The 24,466-nt window shown below is 44.1% G+C and overlaps 1 protein-coding gene and 1 pseudogene across 1 annotated transcript; both read right to left on the reverse strand.

Moving 5' to 3' along the window:
* Positions 1-6: 6 nt before the first annotated feature.
* LSM12 (LSM12 homolog) lies at positions 7-22,742 on the reverse strand. The gene is made up of 5 exons (XM_037492364.1): positions 22,483-22,742; positions 20,621-20,754; positions 4,065-4,174; positions 2,423-2,549; positions 7-1,662 (listed from the first exon to the last, which is right to left on the reverse strand). The coding sequence occupies exons 1-5, from the start codon at positions 22,601-22,603 to the stop codon at positions 1,570-1,572; spliced, it is 585 nt and encodes a 194-aa protein (XP_037348261.1). The 5' UTR covers positions 22,604-22,742; the 3' UTR covers positions 7-1,569.
* On the reverse strand, positions 17,254-17,352 carry LOC119233098 (U6 spliceosomal RNA; annotated as a pseudogene).
* Positions 22,743-24,466: the final 1,724 nt, after the last annotated feature.

Here is a 24,466-nt window from a genome sequence, read left to right on the forward strand (position 1 = left end):
CATGAATGATGGTTAAAAAAATTTGGGTTTTATTGTTTTTGCTAAACAATACTAAAAAAAAAAAAAAAAAAAAAAAATCAATTTGAAGGCAGGGCTTGAATTATTTAATTTTGATCCATTTATTTAATTAAAAAAAAAAGGAAGGGGAAAGAGATCATGGCCAAAAAAAAGTTAACCCCCACCCCACCCCTAAGCTCTAGCCAGTCACATGAGCATCACCATATCCCACCAGTGCTGGATACTCAGCTGAGGCATTCTGCCCCATGGGACGGCCCTGGAGACACAGGGACAATGGGTGCCAGTTTCAGCTCTCAGCAGGTTTTTCAAACCAGACAAACTGGTGGGCTAAAGTCCAGAAATTCTTTCCAGGTTTTCTGCCCATTGGCTGAGCATATACAAACTGTCACAAGCTTGTAAAATTTAGGGGGGTGAGGAGGGGCAGAAGAGGAGGTTGGCAGAAGAGAAACTACAGGTCACCCAAGCTTTCTCCTGGCTTAGTGACTCTGCATACAAACTTAGAAAGATTGGGATAGGTGGACTCCAAGTTTCTTAAGAAACAAAATCATCCCTTGAGGAGTTGAGATGTGCCATGCAAAATGGTTCTTCCTGCAGAGGGCACAAGACAAAGGGCAGCTGAGGAGCCCATCTAGGAAACAATAGTGAGGAGGTTCTTCTAGTACCATGAAGTAAGACAAAAGGCAGAGGGAGAATCCTGAGGTTCTGGCCAAATGACACTGGCACACACACACAGTTTAAGACTAAAATGCCATCAGGAACCCTCCGAGCTGAATCCCACCTGCATACACTGGCTCTCCAGAGTGCTGTGGGAGATTCTTGATGTGAACTAACAAGTCAAGTTCGTTGTCTGGCTATGGGTGGTGAGGAGGGCAATACATTTTTATTTTCAGAGGGATGAAGTGGGAAGAGTGGCCATGATCTAGTAAAAAGAGACCTGCAAGAAGCAGAAAATATTTAGAGAACATTTTAATATATATTTTCATATATATATTTAAAGTTAAGAAAAATAAAACTAATTCAAGCCATGCCCTGTGCAAAAAAAGAAAAAAAAAAGAAAAAGGAAAAAAAAGAAACATTTAAAGTGAGACCTCTCTGCTGCTCTAGTCTCATTTTAAGTATCACAGTCAGCTTGTTACTTTTATTTTGGAAGAGAAGATGTGAAAGTTTCTTTCAATCACTCAGAAGGCAAGTGTAGCCACTTATAAAAACAGAATGGCAGGGATAGTAGACTAGGAAAAAGTGAGAGGTGAAAGGGCAGAGCAGAAATTTTCAAAAATAAAATTAACAAGGTGACTGTTTCCAGAAGGGGGCTGTGAAAAGGACATGGTGGAACGAAGTCTGTTAGTCAAGTAATGATTCAACTTTTAAATTATTCTCTTGTTCTTTTTGTTGGGTGTTTTGTTTGTTCAAGTCTAAGATTTGGATATGCTGACCCTTTCACAAGAGCCAACATGAATATAGGATCCCTTCCCTCCCCCGGCCTGCCTCCGCTGAAGCCACCACCATCGCCTCCTGGGCTGGATGCTGGAAGAATCCTCCATGTGTGTGGACTCAGGATGACAGGGCAGCCTCCTTCTGTGGTTGCTGGGCTTGTGAACGCTGCAGTATCTTTTGGCTTTCCACGTCTCTAAAATGTTTTTCAACCTGAAAGAGACAAGGCAGTCAAGGTTAGAAGTGGAGATGGACAAGGTAGGTCTCCCAAACAGTACACTCCAGGTTTAAACAGGCACATCCTGGCTATCCAATCCATGGCCTACTTTGCCCTTGCTGTCTATTGGTCTTTCCAGCCATACAGAAGATGGGGACCTCTTGTTTCAGACTAATTTTCCACAGCTTGAGATAAGAATGGCTAAAAGAAGGTGAATCTGTAAAATTAAAAAATGAAGGGAGATTATAACCCAAATACACACACACACACACACACACACACACACCCCTTCACGAGTATAGAATGAAAAGTTGGTTGGGAATTACAGTCTCAAACTTTTCACAACCATGTTGGTCTTTCAATGCTCAGCGTTTTTACAAATGTTGCAGTTCCATCTAGAAAGTCAAATGACGTTCGAAGTCAGACACACCAATGGCAACTGATTTATACCAACTGGCCCTTCCTGAAAAGAACCCAACCTGGAATTGCTCAGGCCCAGTATCATGGAATGGTCTGGCTAATTCCAAAAAGCCAAAGAGGATAAGAGGCTGACCACTCCTTTTATCCCCACATTGCCTGCTGGTTCCATCCCCACAGGAGTGCCCAAGCCGTAGGTGAAGAGTGCAGGAAGGCAGGGTTGCTCGAAAACTGACAGTGACAGAGGCGGGGATTGCAGCACCAACTCCTGCCCTGGCCCTGGAGGTATAGGACTGACGAATCATCCTCTCCCTCAAGTCTCATGGCTCTGTTACTTACTATTTTGCGTACATGGCTCAGTGCACTCCCCTCTTTGCCTTTACAGTTTTCCACTTGATATGGGGGTGTAATAACAACTTCTTCCATGACTACGATGTTTTTTTCTTGCCATTTACAGTCCTTAATGCTGGAAGGAGAAGGAAGTAGGTGAAGTTACCTTTCGCAGGCATCCCATATCTCTTGCCTAATGAAGAGGTAACTCCATAAAGTTGATCCCAAGTTCCCAGCTCACCACTCAGACAATTAGAAGCTAGTAGACCAGAGAGAGAAATCAAAGAGACATTTCCTGGGTACCACTAGCTAAGAAAAGCAATGAATATTTATTCTGAGGGCCCAAAAGATTTATTCCGAAGCATTAAAGGACCTTAAAGCATTAAAAATTATAAGAAAATGTGGTGGCAGCCTCGTTAAGTCCAAACCAAACTGAATTAAATATAAATACTAAGGTTGGGCTACTATATTCAATTAAAGAAGTAACCTAGGGAGGGGGTGGCAAACTTTTTCTACAAAGGGTCAGGCTGCAAATATTTTAGGCTTCGCGGGCCACGCAGTCTCTATCCCAATTACTGAACTCTACAGCCGCACCACAAAGGCAGCAGTAGGATCTGGTGGAAGACGACAGGTGCCTTGGTAGGTGGTATGATGTGTTAACACACACCTCAAAAGGTATGAACCCGAATCACACACAGTACTGTAACCCAACATCACCTGTTACCTTATTAGAAATTCCAAAATAAAATAAAAAAGACAGCTGCAGATGATACATATATGAACAGATCTGACCTACTGGCTATAGTTCGCCCACCTTTGGCCTAGAGGGAAATGGTACCTTTAGAAAGACATGTACTCTGCCCCTGCCCCACTGGGAAATGGAAGTAGCTCCTCAAACTGGCCCCTCTCGATTATCAGTCAGTAAGCTGGGCACCTGCCAAACTGGGAAAACCCACTCCAGGTCACACCTGGGGAAACCCAGGGCAGCTGATGTTGCTGAGAGTTCCTTCACATACCTGTAAGTGTTCAGATACTCACATCATGGCCTCAAACAGCTCTGATGCCAGCTGCCATCTGTGCACCAGACCCAGGTGGTTAAATAGGGTAACAGAAGGCAGCAGGGGGGAGAAGGGGGTGTCAAATGTTTCCGTTTTTTAGCAGCTAGGGAAGCTAGTGCAGAGTCAAATGACTTCTGCTGTGACAAAATGTCTTTTAGGAGGTGGTAGTAAGGAGGCCTTCTGCTCTCCCTAACTCCCTACGTTCACCCCAATGTACAGTACAACTGGCAAGAGTAAGACAGGTATAACCTTTGCTTAATAGACTGCATTAGCTTTTAGAGAAGGTACAAAAATAGGAAGAAAAATAAATCACTCATTCTAAATTATGGAAAACTACTTCTGGAAGGGACTCAGAGGGTAATCCCAAACTAACTTTTACAGATGAGGTTTGAAGAAGGCAATATGGCTGTGCTTATGCCATTCAACTTTATGGAAAGGCACTTGCATCCCTGAATGCCGAAGTACTGCCAATGTACTACCAAGTTTCCCTGGTAGACTTTCAGGAACACAACTCTCCAAAAGTTGGCCTCTAGACTGCACAGTCTGGCAACATCACTTCCAGGAAAAGGGGCCCCCATACTCCCCCAACTCACGTCTTGTGAATGGTCTGGAAGAGCTGCTGGCCCTCTAGGGAGACACCAGCACTGATTGCATAGGCCTGGCTCAGCTTCTCCTCCTTCTCTGTCCGTGCTTTGCTGGCAAGCTAGGATGATGGAAAAGAAAGGAAAGAAACTCAGAAAAGCATTCACTCAATATTTAGGACCTAAGTTGAAGCAAGAAAAGATTGGTTTGGGTAGTTTCAGTTTTCTCAGAGATCAAAAGTGAAACACAAAAATACATAATGTAACTGAACAATTACTGCTGCTGGTGGCAAAACCCCTTCCTTCTAATACTTTTTTTTTTTTTTAAGATTTATTTGTGCATACAAGAACTGGGGTACAGGCCAGAGGTGTGTGTGTGTGAGGGGTGTGTATGTGAGAGGATTCACCAGAGACAGAGTGGGGAACAGAACAGGCAGATTGACCGAAGTACACTGCCGAGGGGAGCAGCGGGCAAGCCAGGGGAGGTCTGCTGCACCATGTGGGCATCTCCCTGGCAGGGGATCGAACTCATGCTGCAGTGGCTGCGGATAGCTTCACAGGTTGTGCCTGAACCCCTTGAGCCATCAGGGAGGCCCTCTAGTACTTATTAAGTGCCTACAGATATTCACTGTGCTAAGTTAGATACACAGCAATGAAAGGAGGAGGGCAGACAGTCTATAAATAAAAACATAAAATAACTTCAGACAGTACTAAGCATTAGGAAGAAAACCTAGGCATTTTGGAGTATGATAGGAAGTGAATGTCAGAGGCAATAGGTAATGTATATGTTTCTATTAAAGGACGTAATTTTTAAAAAAATTTCATCAGTTACTGAGCTAGAACCTCAGGTTTAGAAACTGATGTCTAGGGCCTCCCCTGGTGGGGCAGCGGTTGAGCGCTGGACTGCGGAGCTGCCCACAGCTGCCCGCAGCTTCTGCAGCACAGGTTAGATCCCTGGCCCCCGGCGGGGGTCCCACATGGTGCAACAGACCTCTCCTGCTGTGCCTGCTGCTCACCTCAGCAGTGTGTTTCGTCAGTCTGCCTGTTCTAGTCCCCGTTCTGACTCTGGTGAACCCTCTCACCCTCCCGCACTTCTGACTGTACCCAGTGCTCATATAAATAAATGTCTTTTTTTAAAAAAGAAAAGAAAGAAATTGATGTCTGCCACATATTCAAAGACTATAATATTCATAGGCCAGAATTTGAGGTTCTAAATACTCTATCTTTGTAGAGCCGTTATCTATGACCTAAACATGGATATACCTCACCTTCAATTTGAGCTGAAGAACTAGTTTGATCTTTAGAAAAAGGAATGGTCTGAATTCAACCTTGTCTCTCCCTTGCCTGCCCTCTAGTGGAACAATTACAAACAGATTTATTTATTTATTTATTTATTTAAATCTAGTGTATTCCCCAACAATTCCTATTGACCCTCTAATACATTTCAAGGTCCTGGCCCACAATAATGGTTGCTAAAGACTCAGGTTCAAATCTGTTTGCGTGTAAGAATAAAAAAAAAATGCTGGACAAGTAGCAGATAATACTTATGAAAAGTCCAACAAAGGATTTGAGATTTCAGACTCATGAACATCAACAGCTTAGTATATTAAAGCTGGAGCACACTAAAAACATATGCGCATGGGCCTCCCCGGTGGCACAGCGGTTGAGCGCTGGATTGCGAAGCTGCCCGCAGCCTCTGCAGCGCCGGTTCCATCCCCGGCTGCCCCCAGGCCACCGGAGGAGGGTCCCACATGGCGCGCAGACCTCTCCTGCCGCCCGCTGCTCCCCTCAGCAGTGTACTTCGGTCCTTCTGCCTGCTCTGCTCCCAGCTCTGGCTCTGGTGAATTCTCTCACCCTCTGGCGCTTCTGACTGTACCCAATGCTTGCATAAATAAATAAATAAATAAATCTTTAAAAAAAAAAAAAAAATATGCGCAAATGTACACAAGTGAACACACAACTTATCCCCATCCATACAGAAAGAGATCAACCTCCAATGCCTTCCAAAGTACCCAGAAGTTTGTATTCTGCTTTACCAGTTGACCCTTCAAACCATAAACCAAATACAGTTCTCCAGGAGGGAAAGTGAAGTGTCTAAATGTTTGTTGATAAAATGAGGCACTTTACTGAAATGATGGAAGAGAAATGGGGGTATTCCACTGGGGTTTGAGGAGCTGGGGCTACTCAGCCCTGCCTTTGAAGCTCAGAGACTGAAGGAGGGAGGATGTGAGGTACAAGATCACACAGGCTGGCTGTCATTTCAGTCCCCCTAGGTGAAAGAGGGAAGAAAGGGCAAGCTCTGAAGTGATTTGAAGCCAAAGTTCCTCTTTCACATAGTTCCAGGACAGGTACAGAGGGAAAAAAAAAAAAAAAAAAAAAAATACTTTGCAGCCTGGTACTGCAATTCTGGTCCCACCAAGACACAACTTAGAGGAAAAAAGGCACAGCTCTAACAGCATCCCAAGAGTTGGCAATCCCAACTGCAGCAATAAAGCCTTGTGGTGCAAAAGCCCTCAGTCTCTATGGAAAGAGAACTGCTGGTGGTGTATTTTAAGCAGTAACAAGCAAAGCTTACTCAATCACCAAGAAAACCCTGGTAACAAGGAGTTTCCTTTAGTCTCACTTTCCAAACAACACTGGAAAAAAATCTGAAGTCTCCAAGGAAAGAAGGAAAAACTGGAAGGCAGCAGAGCTTCCTTAGCTGATCCAAGTTACTGAAGAACTGGGAAGCAGCAGGTGGTCAGGCAGAGGTTTACACCATGAGTAAATAGGAGGGTCTCACTTTGAAGTCTTTTCAAAAATGTTTAACCCTTAAGACCAAAAATACCTTCTAATGTTGGGTCAAACAAAGCTGCTTCTGTGAAGCTTGTGTTGACTAGATAGTCTGGGTACTCAAAAATAAAATACCATTGGGCCTCTCTGGTGGCGCAAGGGGTTAAGACGCAGCCTATGAGGCTGTCCGCAGCCGCTGCAGTATGGATTCGATCCCTGGCCAGGGAGTGGCACACATGGCGCAGCAGACCTCTCCTGACCCACCCGCTGCTCCCCTCAGCAGTGTTTTGGTCGATCTGCCTGTTTCCTGCTGTCTCTGGTGAATTCTCTCACCCCCACACCTCTGGCCTGTACCCCAGTCCTTGTATGCGCAAAATAAATAAATCCTTAAAAAAACAAAAATACTCCTGTCACCTACATAGCAGGTTAAATACTACCTGTTCAATAAAAGAGTGAGGTTAGCTCAGAAAAATTAGGAATCTATACAGAATGTTTAAGAATGGAACCGACAAGTGCTCGCTTCGGCAGCACATATACTAAAAGAATGGAACCGACAAATTAACTAGAAGTAGGAGAGAGAAAAAAGGCTAGGAGAAGAACCACTTTTTAATTTTTTCCCCAGGAAAAATAAAACGGGTATAAATCTCAGCCAGAAGAGATTATTTTGTTTGGACAGTCTGCTAAAACATGTAAAGGAGAACCTTGGGAAAATCAGCAGAAATCAGTGTAGGCTGACTGGATTTCAATCTGTATTCGTACAGATTGAAGTTATACTTACTATTTGATTGTATTTATACTTAATATCCTCAATTACTCTACCTTTACCTGCAATTATGCTTTGCGAGTCTGCACTCACCACAAACCCTGAAACCTCCCGCTGTCAGTTTACACTGTACTTTCACAGCCAACTATAAAATGCTTACATTTAATATTCAGCTACAGATCTACTTTCACCAGAATGTTATATAAATGAGGCAAATTTTCTCCCTCAGAGGACCCCATCAATTAGGCATGAGGAAGATTAACTCACAAAAAGAAACTAGAAATGTTTCTTCTCAAAACTAGTGGTAGAAGGGAAAGGGAGACTACCTTGCTGTTTTCAGGCATGTTCCTGAAAACTCATGAAAAAGGTGGACAAGCCTCCTTTTCAATCAAGTGATTACTACTCTACTAATTTAATTACACAAATCTAAATTTCCTTACTTCGTATTTATATAAACTAATGGATATCTATAAATGGTCCAGTTATTCCAAGTTAGTAGGTTTATGGCAACTGTCAAACCACCAGAGGGAATCAATGAAAGCTGCCCTCAGTAGAAAAGGTGTAGGGTATGTTCTTTAAGCTTTGGACAGTCATCAGGATTGCAATTTCTTAAATTCACTATCACCATACCATATCCATTTTCTTTAAGATTTACTTTTATTTATTTATGCATACAAGAACTGGGGTGTAGGTGAGAGGTGCAGGGGGTGGTGAGTGGATTCACCAGAGACAGTGAGGCGCACAAAAGACAGATCTACTGAAATACACTGCTGAGGGGAGCAGCAGGCAATATGGGAAAGGTTTGCTGTGCCATGTGGGTCAGCTCCCTGGCCGGGATCAAACTCAGGGACTGAACTCAGGCTGTGGCTGGCAATAGCTTGATAATGTTGAGACTTTAACCCTTGCGCCACCAGGGAGGCTCCCTCAAAGAATATTAAGGACACCAACTTTTTTTTTTAATTTATTTATTTACGCATACAAGATCTGGGGTACAGGCCAGAGGTATGAGGGGTGAGAGACAAGAGTGGAGAGCAAAACAGGCAGATTGACTGAAATACACTGCTGAGGGGAGCAGCGGGCCAGTCAAGAGAGGTCTGCTGCGCCATGTGGGCAGCTCCCGGCCTGGGGATAGAACTCATGCTGCAGTGGCTGCGGATAGCTTCACAGGTTGTGTCTCAACCCCTTGCACCACCAGGGAGGCCAGGGCACCAACTTTAAGAGGACATTAGGTTCAGGCAAACTGTTAAGTACAACAATACTAACATTCATATGACTTAACTGAAATAACTGCATAAGACAACCTGCTCCCTTTCCTGCCTCCCCTGGTGGCGCAAGCGGTTGAGCGCAGCGCTGTGAAGCTGTCTGCAGCCTCTGCAGCGCCGGTTCAATCCCAGCCAGCCAGCCAGGGTCCCACAGACCTCTCCTGTCTCGCCTGCTGCTCCCCTCAGCAGTGTATTTCGTCAGTTTACCTGTTCTGTTCCCCACTCTGTCTCCGGTGAATCCTCTCACCCTCCCACGAATCTGGCCTGTACCCCGGTTCTTGTATGGATAAATAAATAAATCTTAAAAAAAAAAAAAAAAAAAGACAACCTGCTCCCTGCCTCTATGATTCCCAGGGAAAGAATTTGTCAGTTGTTTTTTTTTTCCCCCATGCAGGCTATCCTGCCAAGTTGCTTCTAATGAATAGAATGTGACAAAAGTAATATAATATGACTTGAGCCTAGTCCATAAAAAACAGCTTCTGCCAGTGAAAACAGTTATTCCGAGTCTACTAACCAGGGCTTCCTCCTGTGGTCACTGCACATAGCACTTTGATGTGGGCAATGGAGAAAAGTACATGAACTTGATACTGAAGCACATTAATATTAAAAGGCTTCTAGTCATGCCTACTGTTGGATAACCCTTGAGTAAGTGAATTAATGAACACCAAGGGCACATTTGTCTTCCTGCCCTCAGTGACACCAAGAGGAGCAAGCAGCCACAACAACAAAAGCAAAATCCAAACAATATGTCCTTCATCTTGTTACTTAGCCACCAGCTGGGCCATCTTATTTTCACACACCCAGACCAGGAAAGCACAGGTGCAGCGGGGAATCCAGAGGGATTCCTACTGCAAGTATTTAACAGGCTGTGACAGCTGATACAACAAGGGAAGCACAGTCCAGAGAGGAACCTGCTGGGTATGACCTACTGACTCCAATGAGCCTCTCTCAGTTTATCTTCTCTGTGTATTTGGGCCTTCCAACCAGCTGCCCTCACAGAGGGGTTAAGGAAGCACTGCAGCTGCTGTCCCAGAACTGTTGGTGCTGCCAGCAAGGGCTGATGGAGGCTGAGGGATAGCAGACCAGAGTTAAGTAAGAACAACTGTCGGGCCTCCCTTGTGGCACAAGGGGTTAAGTCTCAGCACTGTCAAGCTATCAGCAGCCACCACAGCATGAGCTCACCCCCAACCTGGGGAACTAGCCCACATGGCTCACACAGCAGACCTCTTCAGTCTTGCCTACCGCTCCCCTCAGCAGTGTATTTCAGTGGATCTGCCTGTTCTGCTCCCCTGTCTGCTTCACTCTGTCTCTGGTGAATCCTCTCAACCCCCTGCACCTCTGGCCTATACCCCCGTTCTTGTATGCATAAATAAATAAAATAAATCTTAAAAACAAAACAAAAAACGGTCATCCTAAGGGCCCATGCTTGCTCCTGATATTTCAATTCTGAAGCACTATGTCAGAAAGTCCTCAGTTCTTAGCCAGCAATAAACAGGCTATTAAAAAGATTTCTTCCAACTATCACTATCTCCAAGTTACCTGTTCCCTAGCAGAAAGCTCCTGTCTGAAAGTTTCTAATGAAATACTGTTCTTTACAAGTTCAGATAGTCAGAAATCAAAAAAGAGTGCCCCACTTGAAGTCATCTCCTAGAATACATAATGATGAATCAAAACACAGACTCAAACAGGGGAACAGAAGAGACAAAGATATCTGGCGGTGAAAACTAAAACTCCAGAGCTAACTTCTGTTGAGACCTTAATCCATTCCAGGCACCAAGTAACACACTTAATGTGTAATGAACACTTTATCCGTATAACAATCCTATGAAACAAGGACTAAACTTACTCCTACTTATTAGATAGAGAAACTAAGGCACAGCTGTTAAGAAATTTGCCCAAGCTTATCCAGCCACAGTGAAACATTGGATTTAAAACCAGGCAGCCTCACTCTACAATTTGTACTTTTAACCCTACGCTACATTCACCACTGAAAATACGTATTTGGATGCCAAAGGAAAAAAAATAGAAAATACCTTTAAAAGGAAAAATATTTGAAAACAGTAGTCACCTTCTCTCTTTTTTTTAAGATTTATTTATTTATTTATACAAGCACTGGGTACAGTCAGAAGCGCGGGAGGGTGAGAGAATTCACCAGAGCCAGAGCGGGGAGCAGAGCAGGCAGAAGGACCGAAGTACACTGCTGAGAGGAGCAGCGGGCGGCAGGAGAGGTCTGCGTGCCATGTGGGACCCTCCTCTGGTGGCCGGGGAGCAGCCGGGGATCGAACTGGCACCACCACGGAGGCTTCGGGCAGCTTCGCAACCCAGCGCTCAACCGCTGCGCCACCGGGGAGGCCATCTCTTTTATAGCTGCATTCAGACATTTCCATCAATGTCCCCAGAACAGAACACAATCGTTTGCCTTTTAGTGAAGGGCCTCTTTTCTGAAAAGAGCCTAAGTCTCACCTAACCCTCAAGGACATCCTTTATTGTTAAAGTAACTCACAGGTCTGCTTCTAAGAGAACAGATCCTATGTGAGAAAGCATTTAAGGTCAATAATGATAGGTGCTGTGTGGACCCATCATTTTCCAACGTGCCAAGATGAGAGAAGGTAAGTCAAGCACATCTCCTGCACTTGAATGTTAAGATACATGGAGTGCTTTGAGCTATGAGGGGAAAACATCCTGCAAATCCAAGGGCCATAAGGCCACCTCAGTCTTCACACTGCAACATGATACTTGTTAAATCATCATATTGCTGTGCAACAATACAGACCAGACTGAAGTCACAGTCAGTACACACTACAGGCAAAGTTTTATGTTTCACCTGGTTTAAAACAGCAACAAGTTGTCTGTAAAGTCAATAGGTTTAATTCGTTATTTGTAATTATGTCACAAAAACACTATTCATCAGTATACAGACAACTAAACTAAGCGTCCTGGACACCAACAGAGTTTCTGAGTCTGGAGACCCTGAAACCTACACTGCTATGAAATCTCCATGTGGCAGTGCCAGAGAGAAAACTGGCTGGGATCTAAGCTGAAATTTGACCTCAATAACCTCTCTCTGAGTGTCTGCTCAAATTAGCCATCTCACACATGGCCATGAGGATTAAGAAACGACTGTGGGCAAAAGCACTAGGTGAGCTGTGAAGTACTCTGTAAATATTAGCTGTTAACATTACTATTATAACATCATTATTATCAGCACAGAGAAGTTGGTTTGTGTGTCAGTTCAGAAAAATCTATATAATCCAAACTTCCTAGCCAATGAGTTCAGTGCTCTTCTAGTTTCTCTAAGAGCTACCAGAGAGGCTGTATCTACCCATCTTACAAAATATGACTGGAGTAAGCTGGAAATGCCTCTAGTATGGAATAATAGAGTAAATTTCCCATTCTGTGCTAGTGAAAGCCATGCACTGTATTTCCTGGGCTCTGTGGAGAGCAGGAAAAGCAAAGTAAAATGGAGCTACCTCTAAACGCACTCTCCCCACCGACCCCAAATGCCCATCACTCACTGGCTGCACAGTTCTGGGAAAAATACACAACCTCGGGCCTCCCCTGGTGGCGCAGGCGGTTGAGCACTGCGCTGTGAAGCTGTCCGCAGCCTCTGCAGCAGGAGTTCGATCCTGGCCAGCGAGGGTCCCACATGGTGCGCCCGCTGCTCCCCTCAGCAGTGTATTTAGTCAGTTTACCTGTTCTGTTCCCCGCTCTGTCTCTGGTGAATCCTCTCACCCTCCCACACATCTGGCCTGTGCCCCGGTTCTTGTGTAAATGAATAAATAAATCTTTAAAAAAAAAAAAAAAAGATACACAACCTCTCCTGAGCATTAGTTCATTCATCTGAAGGTTCATTTTTTTATTAAGATTTTTACTTATGCATACAAGAACTGGGGTGTAGGTCAGAGGTGTGGGGGTGAAAGGACTCACCAGAGACAGAGAGAGGAGCAGAAGAGGCAGATCTACTGAAATACACTGCTGAGGGGAGTAGCGGGGGAGACAGGAGAGGTCTGCGGCACCACGTGGGTCAGCAACCTGGCCAGGGATCAAACTCATGCTGCAGTGGCTGCCGATAGCTTGATAGCGCTGTCTTTAACCCCTGCGCCACCACGGAGGCCCCCATCTGAAGGGTTATTGCTAGAGCTCATTAAAATTAACATGAAAAGCACCTGGAACCTAAACAAGGCCCTCCCTCCCTTCTGAGAACCAACCTCCAGTTTAGCTCTGTTGGAACAGTATTTAAATTGCAGAGATAGACAAATTGAGCACTTCCAAATCATTCTTGTTGCATTCAACCCCCCTCATCTAATTAATTACCAGTTATTCCTCAAGATCCTGTTGCATCTGAGAAAACTTCCCAGAAATGCTCACTGCTCTTTGCCAAAGATTGGCTAAATTTGGCCTGTGGGTCAAATTCTGCCAACCACCTGGTTTTAGTTAAATTTTATGGGAAGGACTAGTATGTATCATCTATGGCTGCTTTTTTTGTTTACATATCATCTATGGCTGCTTTTGCTACAAAGGTGACTAATTATAAAAGGAGTGGCCTACAAGGCCTAAAATATTTACTATCAGGCACTTCACAGAAAAAGTTTGCTCTCCCCTGATCTATACTTACCACAGCACCTTGCTCACACCTCCAGTAACACTGATCCTGTATTGCTATCACTAAGTTAAAGGCTGAAGTCCCTCACCACTGCCAACAAAGCCCCGCTCACCATACCAGCTGTACTAGTTGAGATTCTTTTTTTAATTTTTTTTAAAGATTCATTTATTTATGCATACAAGAACTGGGGTACAGGCCCAGAGGTGTGGGGGGGTGAGAGGATGCACCAGAGAAAGAGTGGGGAACAGAATAGGCAGATTGACTGAAATACACTGCTGAGGGGAGCAACAGGTGAGTCAGGAGAGGTCTGCTGTGGCATGTGGGTCACCTCCCTGGCCGGGGATTGAACTCGTGCTGCAGTGGCTACGGGTAGCTTCATAGTGCTGCGTCTTAACCTCTTACGCCACCAGGGAGGCCCCCTAGTTGAGATTCTTGAGGACAAGGGCAGTGTCCTTATCATCCTGACATGACACACCTATCACATGGTTGGAGGGCGGGGGGCAGTGAAAGGAAAGGAAACCTTTACTATTAGAGGCTCAAAAAAATAAGTCCTTCAACCTCTCCACATTCTACCACATATTACCTTTGGCATGTAGATCCTTTAATTTTCTAGTTCAGGTACAATTTGCTTCACTCTCCAGGGCAGTTTCTGGTATTTACCTAAGCTAGTCTCAAAATTCCGATGCTAGAATTTGACTGCACCACTTGTTTTCCTCCCAAGCCTGTTCTCTGCCAGGAAAATTAAACCAGTCAAAATGCCCCTTTCTTTTTTTTTTTTTTTTTTTTATAGAGGCATGTTTTTTTTTTATTTATTTATTTGTTTGTTTGTTCGTTCGTTTTGTTTATACATGCACTGGGTACAGTCAGAAGCGCGGGAGGGCGAGAGAATTCACCAGAGCCAGAGCGGGGAGCAGAGCAGGCAGAAGGACCGAAGTACACTGCTGAGGGGAGCAGCGGGCGGCAGGAGAGGTCTGCGCGCCATGTGGGACCCTCCTCCGGTGGCCGGGGAGCAGCCGGGGATCGAACCGGCGCCGCAGAGGTCGCCGGCAGCTTTGCAACCCAGCGCTCAACCGCTGCGCCACCGGGGAGGCCCAAAATGCCCCTTTCTTAACAGTGGAAGAGACACCACCACTGACCCACCCGTAAAGTCCTTACTTGGAATCACCTCCAGGTCAGAGAGGTAGAGTACAGCGGTGGCTGCAACAACACACCTACGGCACAAGTCTGCCAGTCACCTGGGTTCGGTAATTTGTCTTTTCAGGTGGACAATGATTCTCCCTCTACATGCCCATGATGTCAGGAAAGCACCCTTCAAAACCAAACCCTTGACCTACGAGGCCCCCAGAATCAGCAGGTTACTTTGCACTATAGCCCGAACTGGGTCATCAGCCCTAGCCTGGAGCACTGCAGCCCCACTAAGGCTCTGTCAGGTTGACCTAAAGTTTGAATGTCAACTAAATGTGACCTCTTCAAAAGGCTGATGAATTTTAAAATGGCAGTCTATCACTCCATCACTCTCATCTGTTGCCACTCACTACTTAACAATGACTCCTTGTCATTCAGCCAGGATGGGCTCTCCTCTTCCCCTCTTCCCATGTATCTTCATGACACTTGTGTGAGGAAACAGCTGGCTACTCAGAGTTGTCACCAGCAAAACTCACTGGTGAACTCTAACCTGAGACTGTGACCTTGACAACACAATTCTAATCAAGCCAGTCAACAGGCTATAGCTTCTCGACGCCAATGAAACTTTATCTGACAAGTCTTGCTTGTTGTACACAAGTAAGCTCTATTTCCCTTCCTTCCCCACACCTTTCTCCTGCCAAAATACCTAACATGGGGTAGTCAGGCGACCTGATTCTTCTTGGTGGTGGTTAACTCCAATCTCAACACATTCAGGTCAGACATGGTCAAGTGCCCAGTTAGCAGGACAGGTGCATGACCACAGGCCACGACGCAGCAGTTATCAACTAATAACCCCAGGAATGGACTCATACTTGGGTGTTAAGCTTCAAATCATGAGACAGTCTTAAGAGTGTGCTAAATCTTAAGTTTTGAAATTGGTAGAACTCAAAACAAAAAGCAACTCTTCTCTCAGTATCACATCAAACCTAAAGGTAAAAAGACTGATGTCAGTTTCTTCTTAAGTGAATTTTGCGACTCTTCCATTTTCTCAGTCTTTACAGGTTATTTTAACCCCACACCAATCGCCAAACTCCATTTTTATCCAAAGGCAGCCAACTCATTCATTACCAGGGCTGATGATAAGCTCTTTGAATCTCTTCTTTCTGGTTCCTTTTAATTACTCATAGGCTATTATTAGTAGGGATAAATGGGTACTAAACAGATAAAAGGGGCTGACAAATCAGTCAGGGGTTTGGTCAGGGAGGTGGACACTTCATCTATGCATTTCAATTTTCTGTTTGTCCCTTTTCCTGCCTACCTAGGGCCACAACACACATGTATCTCCAGTAGAAAGTCTTCTCCAATTTAGCATAGGGGTAAGAGCTGTATCTCATCCAATGCAACGCACTATCTGAACAATTCAGTAGATGCCTTTATCTAAACAAATGAATGCATACACTGGCCTTGGCAGTGTCAATGAGTCCTTTTACTAAGAGTCTGAGACTGAAAGTGCAGTTTTGAGTTTCTGAGGTTCTGTGACTGCTCACTTAGTACTCAGGCAGTCACCTGGTAACTATGCCACCCTGGAAAATCAAGTTAATTCTGGTCACCAACAATTCTGGTTTCTTTAACATATCTTTTAATTATAAGATATTATGTATCAATGGTATTCAATACAATTTTTATTTTCCCCAATCTTGGGTTGGCACGTTCTGCTATGTAAATGAATATCAGATCCAATGAAAGACTGACACAGTTATCGAGAGTTCACATTCCTGGCTGTCTTCACCATGTCACTGTCTCCCTTCTCCCAATTCTGTAATTCAAGAAACATTAGCTGACTGCATACAGCTAATGCAATATAACTAACAGCTGCTAACTCTAGTCAACTTGACCTAATCCTCATAACAACTCTGAAATAGGTACTAATATTATCCCATTTTTACAGTGAGGAAACTGATTTTTAATGAGGTTAAGAGGCAATTGTGTGACTTGAAAGATTCATCTGGTTTCTAGGTTCTTCCTAAAAGATCATATGCTCCTGACTATACAATATCAATGTATCTCTTAGGATTGTAGCTATTTGGGTCCTCATGTCACCTGAATACTCTAAGTTCCTGGGACTAAGCACAAAGTAGAAAAGATACGGGAAAGATCAGGCCTGAGTTCAGACCCAGTTCCATCATTAAGGGTATGACTTCAACCTAGGGGTTCATTCTCTCGGAGCCTCAGTTTACTCTCCTGGAAGACGGTGGTTCCCACTACAGAAGAATTGTTATGATCAAATGAGACTTCTACTGACAGATACTCCAGGGTGTAGCATGTAAGAAACATTCATTACCCACTACTAGTCATGTAATCTGGAATAAGTCACTAAATTGAGAAGGCTATTTTCTCATTTTTTAACTAAAAGGAAAAAAACAAAAATCTAAAAATCTCACACCATGAAATGAATCAAAGCTATATAAACTATAAAGTTCTAGAAAAATGTAAGATATGTTCCCCAGGAGAACTTAGCACAATGCCTGCACAAAATAGGGACTCACTAAATGTTTTATAAATGCCACATAAAGAGAACCTTGTTAATGTTGACATGTTTCAAATTGCCTCCTTAGAACTCAAGGGCAATCTTTATTCCCAGAGAACAAGATGCAAAGTCAAATTTTTCTTTTTTCTTTTTTTATGGAAAGCTATACGACTTTGTATGTCATCCTTGTGCAGGGGGCATGCTAATCTTCTCTATATCCAATTTTAGTATATATGCTGCCAAAGCAAGTACATGATGCCAAGTCAAGTCAACTAACTTGTTTAAAAAACATCGTATTTCACCGTTCAGTTCTCATCCTCAAGCAACATTCAAGCCTTCCTCATGACAGAATAAACTAGTAAGTCACACTGTATAAACTGAATCTTATTTATGATTGGCTTTGGTGTACTTCTGTACATTTACCTAAATGCTTCTGTCTTACAGTGAGGACATTTAGAAAGGGTCCATGTTACTGTGAAAGATAAAATGATATTCAAAACTTCCATCTACCGCAACCCCTCTCCCAAACTTCCTCTGATACCCCACTGCTGGGGACAGAACAGAATTTCTCAGCCTGCAGCATACTGACCATCGAAAGCAAAACAGGCTCATCTCCAAAAATTGCTAGTTCATACCTTCTTTAGTGGGGCTGGATTTAAGTATTTTCTTTAAAGGGCTTCTTTTCCATTTCCTGCTGGGTCTGAGTAAACAAATATCCAGTTTATGTCAAAAGGTTTAAACAGAACACTTACTACGTCAGCAAGAGGAGCCAACCTGGGACAGCATCTCCCACTGGAAGGGGTGCACAAAAGCAGTGCTCCCATGGATGACAAGCATCCAGTCTTCTCCCAAGGATCTCAGAGCACTTTAGTTCCCCTCTACATGCTTAAACAAACTTCCATCTTAAAAAAACCCTATGTCTATGCTCTTAAATGAGATAAACTTCTCATATCCTTCAAGCAACATGTAAATAGCTGCTGAGATGAGCTGTTTTCAGGAGCAATCCAGCAGGTTCTTCTAATTCTAACTGAATCCAAGGAGGAATCACAAAGCATCCTCAAAGGTTGGTTTCAAGGCAAAGCCAATATAGCTTACTCATAAACATCCTTACAAATGGAAGAACAAATAAATGAAATCCAAAAATAGTCCTCCAACCTAATTTTAGTTTTTAGTTTCTGATTCCTTTTCCCAGCAAATCTTTTTCAAGATTTAGCAAGTGGGTCACAAAGTAAGAAAAGCAGATTTCTGGGATTCCCAACCTATTGTTTCCTGCTGCTTTCTTAAAAGAATGGTTAAACAACTAGTTTACAATGCTAGTAAACAATTAAAACTGCTCAGTAGAAAAGCAAAGCCCTAAAGGGAAAGACAGATGAAATAACCAAGAGCTATTTATATTTGTGGTCAAATATAAGAGAATTGCTTCTTAACAGCTTGCACTCAACACAGTCCCACCCTCTCAGACCCTTCTCAAATGCATGGCATTTGTTGGTCACAAAAGCAGAAATCTCTTGTCTTTAAATCTGAGAAAACCATCCCTCTATAACCCCTAAAGGCCCAATTACTTAAGGACAGTCTTCTTACAATCTATGTACACTAAAGAATAACTCAGAGCCTATTTTTCTCAACATACTAGTAATAAACTATTTCCCTTAAGTCTTTTAAAATCTCTTCAGCTAATAAAAGATCACCCAGAGAGTCCCTATGAATAGGAGGTATCTGACGAAGTCAAAGTTTTAAAACTCTAAACAGGTTTCTAAGAATGGGACGTTCTGATATAACAGCCTTTAATATGAAAACCCAACACCCTTCTGAATCTATCTCTCAATAATCACTAAAAAGTGTGGCCTTTCCCTAGAACCTGAAAAGGAGGTCCAGATCTTAAGTAACTACATTCTACAGCCTCAGTTACCTTCTACTATTCCAGCTGCCTGAATGTTTCATTAATTTGCTGAATTGTAGCAAACACACCATATTCCCAAGAGAGGTAAGATTATATACATTATAAGACTCCTCTGGAGGGAAAGACTAGACCAAACTAAATCAAGAGACTTAAGAAAAAGTATACAGGGCCTCCCCTGGTGGCGCAGCGGTTGAGCACTGGGCTGCGAGGCTGCCCGCAGCCTCTGCAGCACCGGTTCGTTCCCTGGCCACCGGCAAGGGTCCCACCAAAAAAAAAACCGGAAAAGTAGACAGCAGGCAGCAGCTACTAAAATCGAAGGTCTAATTCATTCAACAAATAATAAGCACCTACTCTGTATACTCAGTGACGAACCTTACAGTTTGATGAGACAAAAAAGTAGACAATTGTAATTACAAAAAAGCTACAAATAGGGTAACCTTAGGTCCCAATTTGCCCAGGGCTTTAATTTGTCCAGTGTAAAACAAAAGCACCCCCCTCACTCTCAAAAATGTTCCATATAGGACAATAAATGAATGATCTATCACTTTAGTTCTAAAGGACAGGGTGCTGTAAGAGACTAATGAGGGCAAATTATTTAGCCTGGGTGATAAAAGATGACGTTTTAGAAGGGGTGCCATTTAACAGAGCATTAATGGTTAAGGCTCTGGTCATTCTGGAAGAGTGTTCCAGGAGACAGGCAAGGATACAAAATGGCTTGGGGCATTATTATTATCAATCAACACAAACTTTGTGAAAACTGAAGCATCAACAAAGTGGTATGGGGATTCCCAGAGATCAACCTGTACATCCAAGATTAAAATATACTAACGTCTAATTTTGTTAGCCCTCAAAATCCAAACATAGACAAAAATGAAGATCTAAAGCAGTGGTTTTCAAATTTTTGTAGGTCAAGAATTCCTCTGAGAATCAGAAAAACACTCCATATTGTCACCCAGGTAACGCATATAGCCACGTGTACACACATACACAATTTCAGAAGGTTCTTAGGCAATACTCCTACTCAACCCCGCAAGCACCAGAAACTCGCACATGGCCTCCAAGTCAAAAAAAAAAAGGGGGGGGGCCTCCCTGGTGGTGCAAGGGATTAAGATGCAACCTATGAAGCTATCCGCAGCCTCTGCAGCACGAGTTCGATCCCCCCAGCCAGGGAGCTACCCACATGGTGCAGGAGACCTCTCCTGACTCGCCCCCTGCTCCCCTCAGCAGTGTGCATCAGTCTGACTGTTCTGCTCCCCACTCTGTCTCTGGTGAATCCTCTCACCCCCATAACTCAGGCCTGTACCCCAGCTCTTGTATGCATAAATAAATAAATCTTAAAAAAAAAAAAAAAAAGTCCTTTTTCACAAAGGACAAAAGCTAGCTCTCAATTTGTATTTCTCTATTTTGGGCATGAAGATGTTTCCTAAAATCTTCTGAAGATATCCAGAAATAAAGGGAGGGAAACCCTACACTGTTAGTTTTTTTAAAGGATATGAGAATAAACAATATTAAGTTAGTGAAAAAAGCAAATAATGGACAATGTATGCATCACCAAAAATCAATGAGATTCGATTTTCCCACCATTTTGGAGAGCCAGACTGCTCTGGAGTCCTTACCTTACTAACATTGAGTGAAGCTAAGGGAGGAGGGGTTTCTGTTCGGTCATTAATAATTTCCACTTCTGAAACATACTGTAAGTTTATGAGCAAGATGTCTGCATGGTTGGGCTTTCCACTGGAAGAGGGACATTCTGGTGAGAGAATAAAGTTAAGGAAAAGAGGGGCAAGCAGAGGCACTGACACATTACAACAGTGGTGACACAATTCACACAAGGCTTGTGTAAAGCGTGCCTCGATCAAGAGGGGGGAGCCGCACAAGAATCACAGTTCTCCTCACCTTCCTCCCGCTCAACCCCACAACCAATAGACCTTTCAAAGTCAAACATGATCCAACATCCAAAGGGTTTCTAGCACTCTCTGCCAGTTTTATGGACAGACATAATGCAGTTTTAAAGCCATATGTATACTATTTTGTCCTGAGCCTATGAATCACACAGGAGAAAGAGAACTTTCAGTTCTTGGTATAATACTCCCTGTATTTGTACAGTGCTCTTCTCACTTTTTCAGCTTTGAGATTTCCCACTTTCGAGAGGAGAAAACTACAGCACTGGAAATGAAGCTCAAGGTGACCCAGCTAGTTAATCCATTCATTTATCCACCACTCTCTCGCTCTGCAACCATTTATCAAAAACCTACTGTATGTCAAATAAAAATTCCCCATTCCCAAATTCTTACAACTAAAACCACTAATATAAAAGGTCTTATTTAGTCCAAGTCTAAATTCTCTTACAAAAAAGAAAAAAAAAGGGCAACCGGTCCTGCTATAGTTTCAGAGGAGTGTTCCTAAACTAGAAATCTACAAGTGGTTATACGAATTACAATACTTGCCACTCAAAGGCAGCACACTCAGTAGGAAACTTCCTTTTGGAAGATGCCACAAAGTATTACTCCTTTAAAAAATCCAAAAAAACCCACCTGTGGCTCAACTATAAGGGGAAGGGGTGGCACATTTACTACAGCCAGGAATAATTTGTTTCCAAGATTGCATTTCCTGGAGTAATTCAGAAATCATTTCCACCCCTGAGAAGTAGGCCATTCTGTTGAACGCTGACACTTTCAAAAGGGGAGTCTACTACTACGGAAAAGTCAGAAGTCCATGTGCTGGGAAGATTACTTACTCTCCTTTCACCTGTAACCCACAGAGCCCTACATAAGCCCCCCAAAACGTAGTCCTCTCTCTACTACCAGATTTCCAATGCAAACATCCCCAAAACGTCAATTTTCAAGTGCTGAGAAACCTAAAATTCAGTCATCCCCACCCCCAATGGCAGCACGCACACACTCACCAGCAAAACAGGACCCTACCCCCGGTTCAGACACCAACTCTGTCCTGCAGTTACTCTCCCCCCAACAGGCGAGGCCCTTTTGGACACCACACTACCGCCCTTCCTTGGACCCAATCCCACCAGCAGACACCCCATCCTAAACTCCAGACCCTTAGCCCACTAGCAGTTCCTCACTCTACACACCCCCTCCCCACATGATTTTACCCGCCCCCCGTCCATCCGGGCTCCAATCCACCAGCCCCCTCCCACGACTATCCCCTCTCCCGTTCACTGTGTCCCCTCTCACAGCTTCTCCCCCGAAAAGCCATCCGCGTGTCAAGCCCCCCCTCCACCTACCTACTCTCGCCTGAGGCCCAGCTCCCACAAGGGATGGGAGACAGGGTCCCCAAAGCGAACCGAGGAACCCGCGAGAGGGGGAGGGGAGCTCAGGGCCGTGCGCATGCGCCCCGGGCGCCGCGGTAGCCGGTCGCCCCTAGGCCCGGAGAGGGCCCCAGCCGCCGCCGTCGTCCCCCACCCCCCCACGACCGCACACACACGCCGGCCCGGCCTCGGGCTCCACGCAGGGAAGGATACTTAAAGCCAGCATTTTGGTCTGGTAGTCGAAGGCTACCACCTCGCCCTGCAGCCGCTGCTCCTGGCACGTCCGGCACGACACCTGGCTCCCAACGCTGAAGTACTCGCCCGGAGCCGCCATCTTGGGAGAGCAGCCGCGGCCGGCGGCGGCGGCGGCAGCAGCGGGCGAAAGCCGGGCCCCCACTGAGCGCCGCGACGCGACGCACGGGGCGTACTGACGTCACACGCCAGGGCGTGGCCTGGCGCTGGGTGGGGCGGGAGTTTAGGTGGAGAAGGCAACGAGAGGAAATAAAGGAGAATCCGAATAATTGTGTTTGTGCAACTGCCCCCGCTTGGTAAAGGGATTGCAGGATCCGTTTTAGACGTTAAAGATAGATGAGCTACTGGAATGAAAAGGGACAGGAAGAGGAAGCTGCAGTCTCCATTATGTGCACACCTTGACACGAGGAATGAATGAAGTCAGTGTTTTAGAATGAACTCTATTTGACATACGAGGAATCCGAGGCTCAGAGGACTTAACGAAATTCGTTCAAGATGATTATATCTAGTTACGTGGCGTAATGGAAAGAACATTAGCTATAGACATTACTAAGTACGAATCTGGGTCCCAGGTCTGTCAATAAGTTTTGTGACGTTGAGCAATTTACTAAACCTGATCCTTTTTCATTTTTGCTTCTATATGATCACTTAGTGAGCATCCATCAGACCTTAAAGGTGGAATCAATATCCTATTTTTACGTTTAACAGTCAGACTAAACACGTCCAGACTAAACATGTCGCACAATTTGTGAAGACTTGGTCTACCTGTTTCTAAAGATGATGCTATTTGCTGCTGTACTGTATTAGATAATACTGTATACAGGAAATTAAATGACATTTGTACCAATACATGACATGTGGTAGGTCTTTAATAAATAGTATTCCCCCATTATTGCTCACTCATCACCTTGGAATTTGGGGTGCTTCCCCATCTCTCTTCTTGCTCACACCTCTGGAAAGCCAGGCAAAGAACAGGAATGAAGAGCAGTGATAATAACAACGCCACAATTTTCTTAACATGTAAATACTATGCAGATGCAACTTCAAACTCTACCACCCCCAATTGCTATCCCTAACTCACCTATACCCTTCCTCCAAGTATAGAAATTCTAGGGCCTCATGTGTGAGCAACAATAGATTGACCTTCCCCTAGTCCAAAGAGAGGCAAAGGCTATCCCTGGTGCTACTTAACCAGAACAAAGTTCAAAAGTGTTTCTTTACCCTAAAAGGGATATCAACTTCCTAATATTAGGTATATCAATACAGTCCTAGTTTTAGGTATATCAATAGTGCTCCCGCGCACTGATATTTTTTAATATGTCACTGTGATTATAGGTTTTCATATATAACTGCCAGACACTGTTAGGTAAGCCTTCCTGGAGGAACAGAAAAATGTGACACCTGAAGGACTAGCAAGAAAGAAGGTGGCGATGTTCCAGGCAGAGGGAACTGCATGTGCCAAGACCCAGGATGAGAAGCATGGTGACTTCAAGGAATATATTTTCAGAAATATTATGAAACAGACAGTGAGGGTAGACTGGTAAAGGCTAAAGTCAGAGCGAACTTTCAAAGACAGAAAATTTAGGCTTTCTCCTTGGGGCAATTAAAAAACATTTAGCAAGGGAGTGAAGAGACCTTTATCCAGAGTCCTTTCCCCACACCTTTTTAATTAGTGAAATGAATCTCTTTCCAAGAGCCCATTTTCATCCACCAATCAATAAACTCTCCAAGAACAAAGTTGCTTGAAGTTGGAAGGAACAGAGGCGCCTCTAGTCTTTTCCCACCCCACCCCTGCCTCTAGGCAGGACCAAAGTGGCCCAGAATAGCTGAGATTTCTATTTCCTGTGCATTCCTCCAGAGGGTTATTCTAAACTTTGTCGTGGGTGTGTGCCCCTCCTCCTTTATACCAACCCAGTTACTATCTCACGGTTTCTCTGCCCTGCGG

The sequence above is a fragment of the Talpa occidentalis genome, unplaced genomic scaffold (assembly GCF_014898055.3).
Source record: "Talpa occidentalis isolate TD23 unplaced genomic scaffold, MPIMG_talOcc4v2.1 talOcc4.7, whole genome shotgun sequence".
NCBI lineage: Eukaryota > Metazoa > Chordata > Mammalia > Eulipotyphla > Talpidae > Talpa > Talpa occidentalis.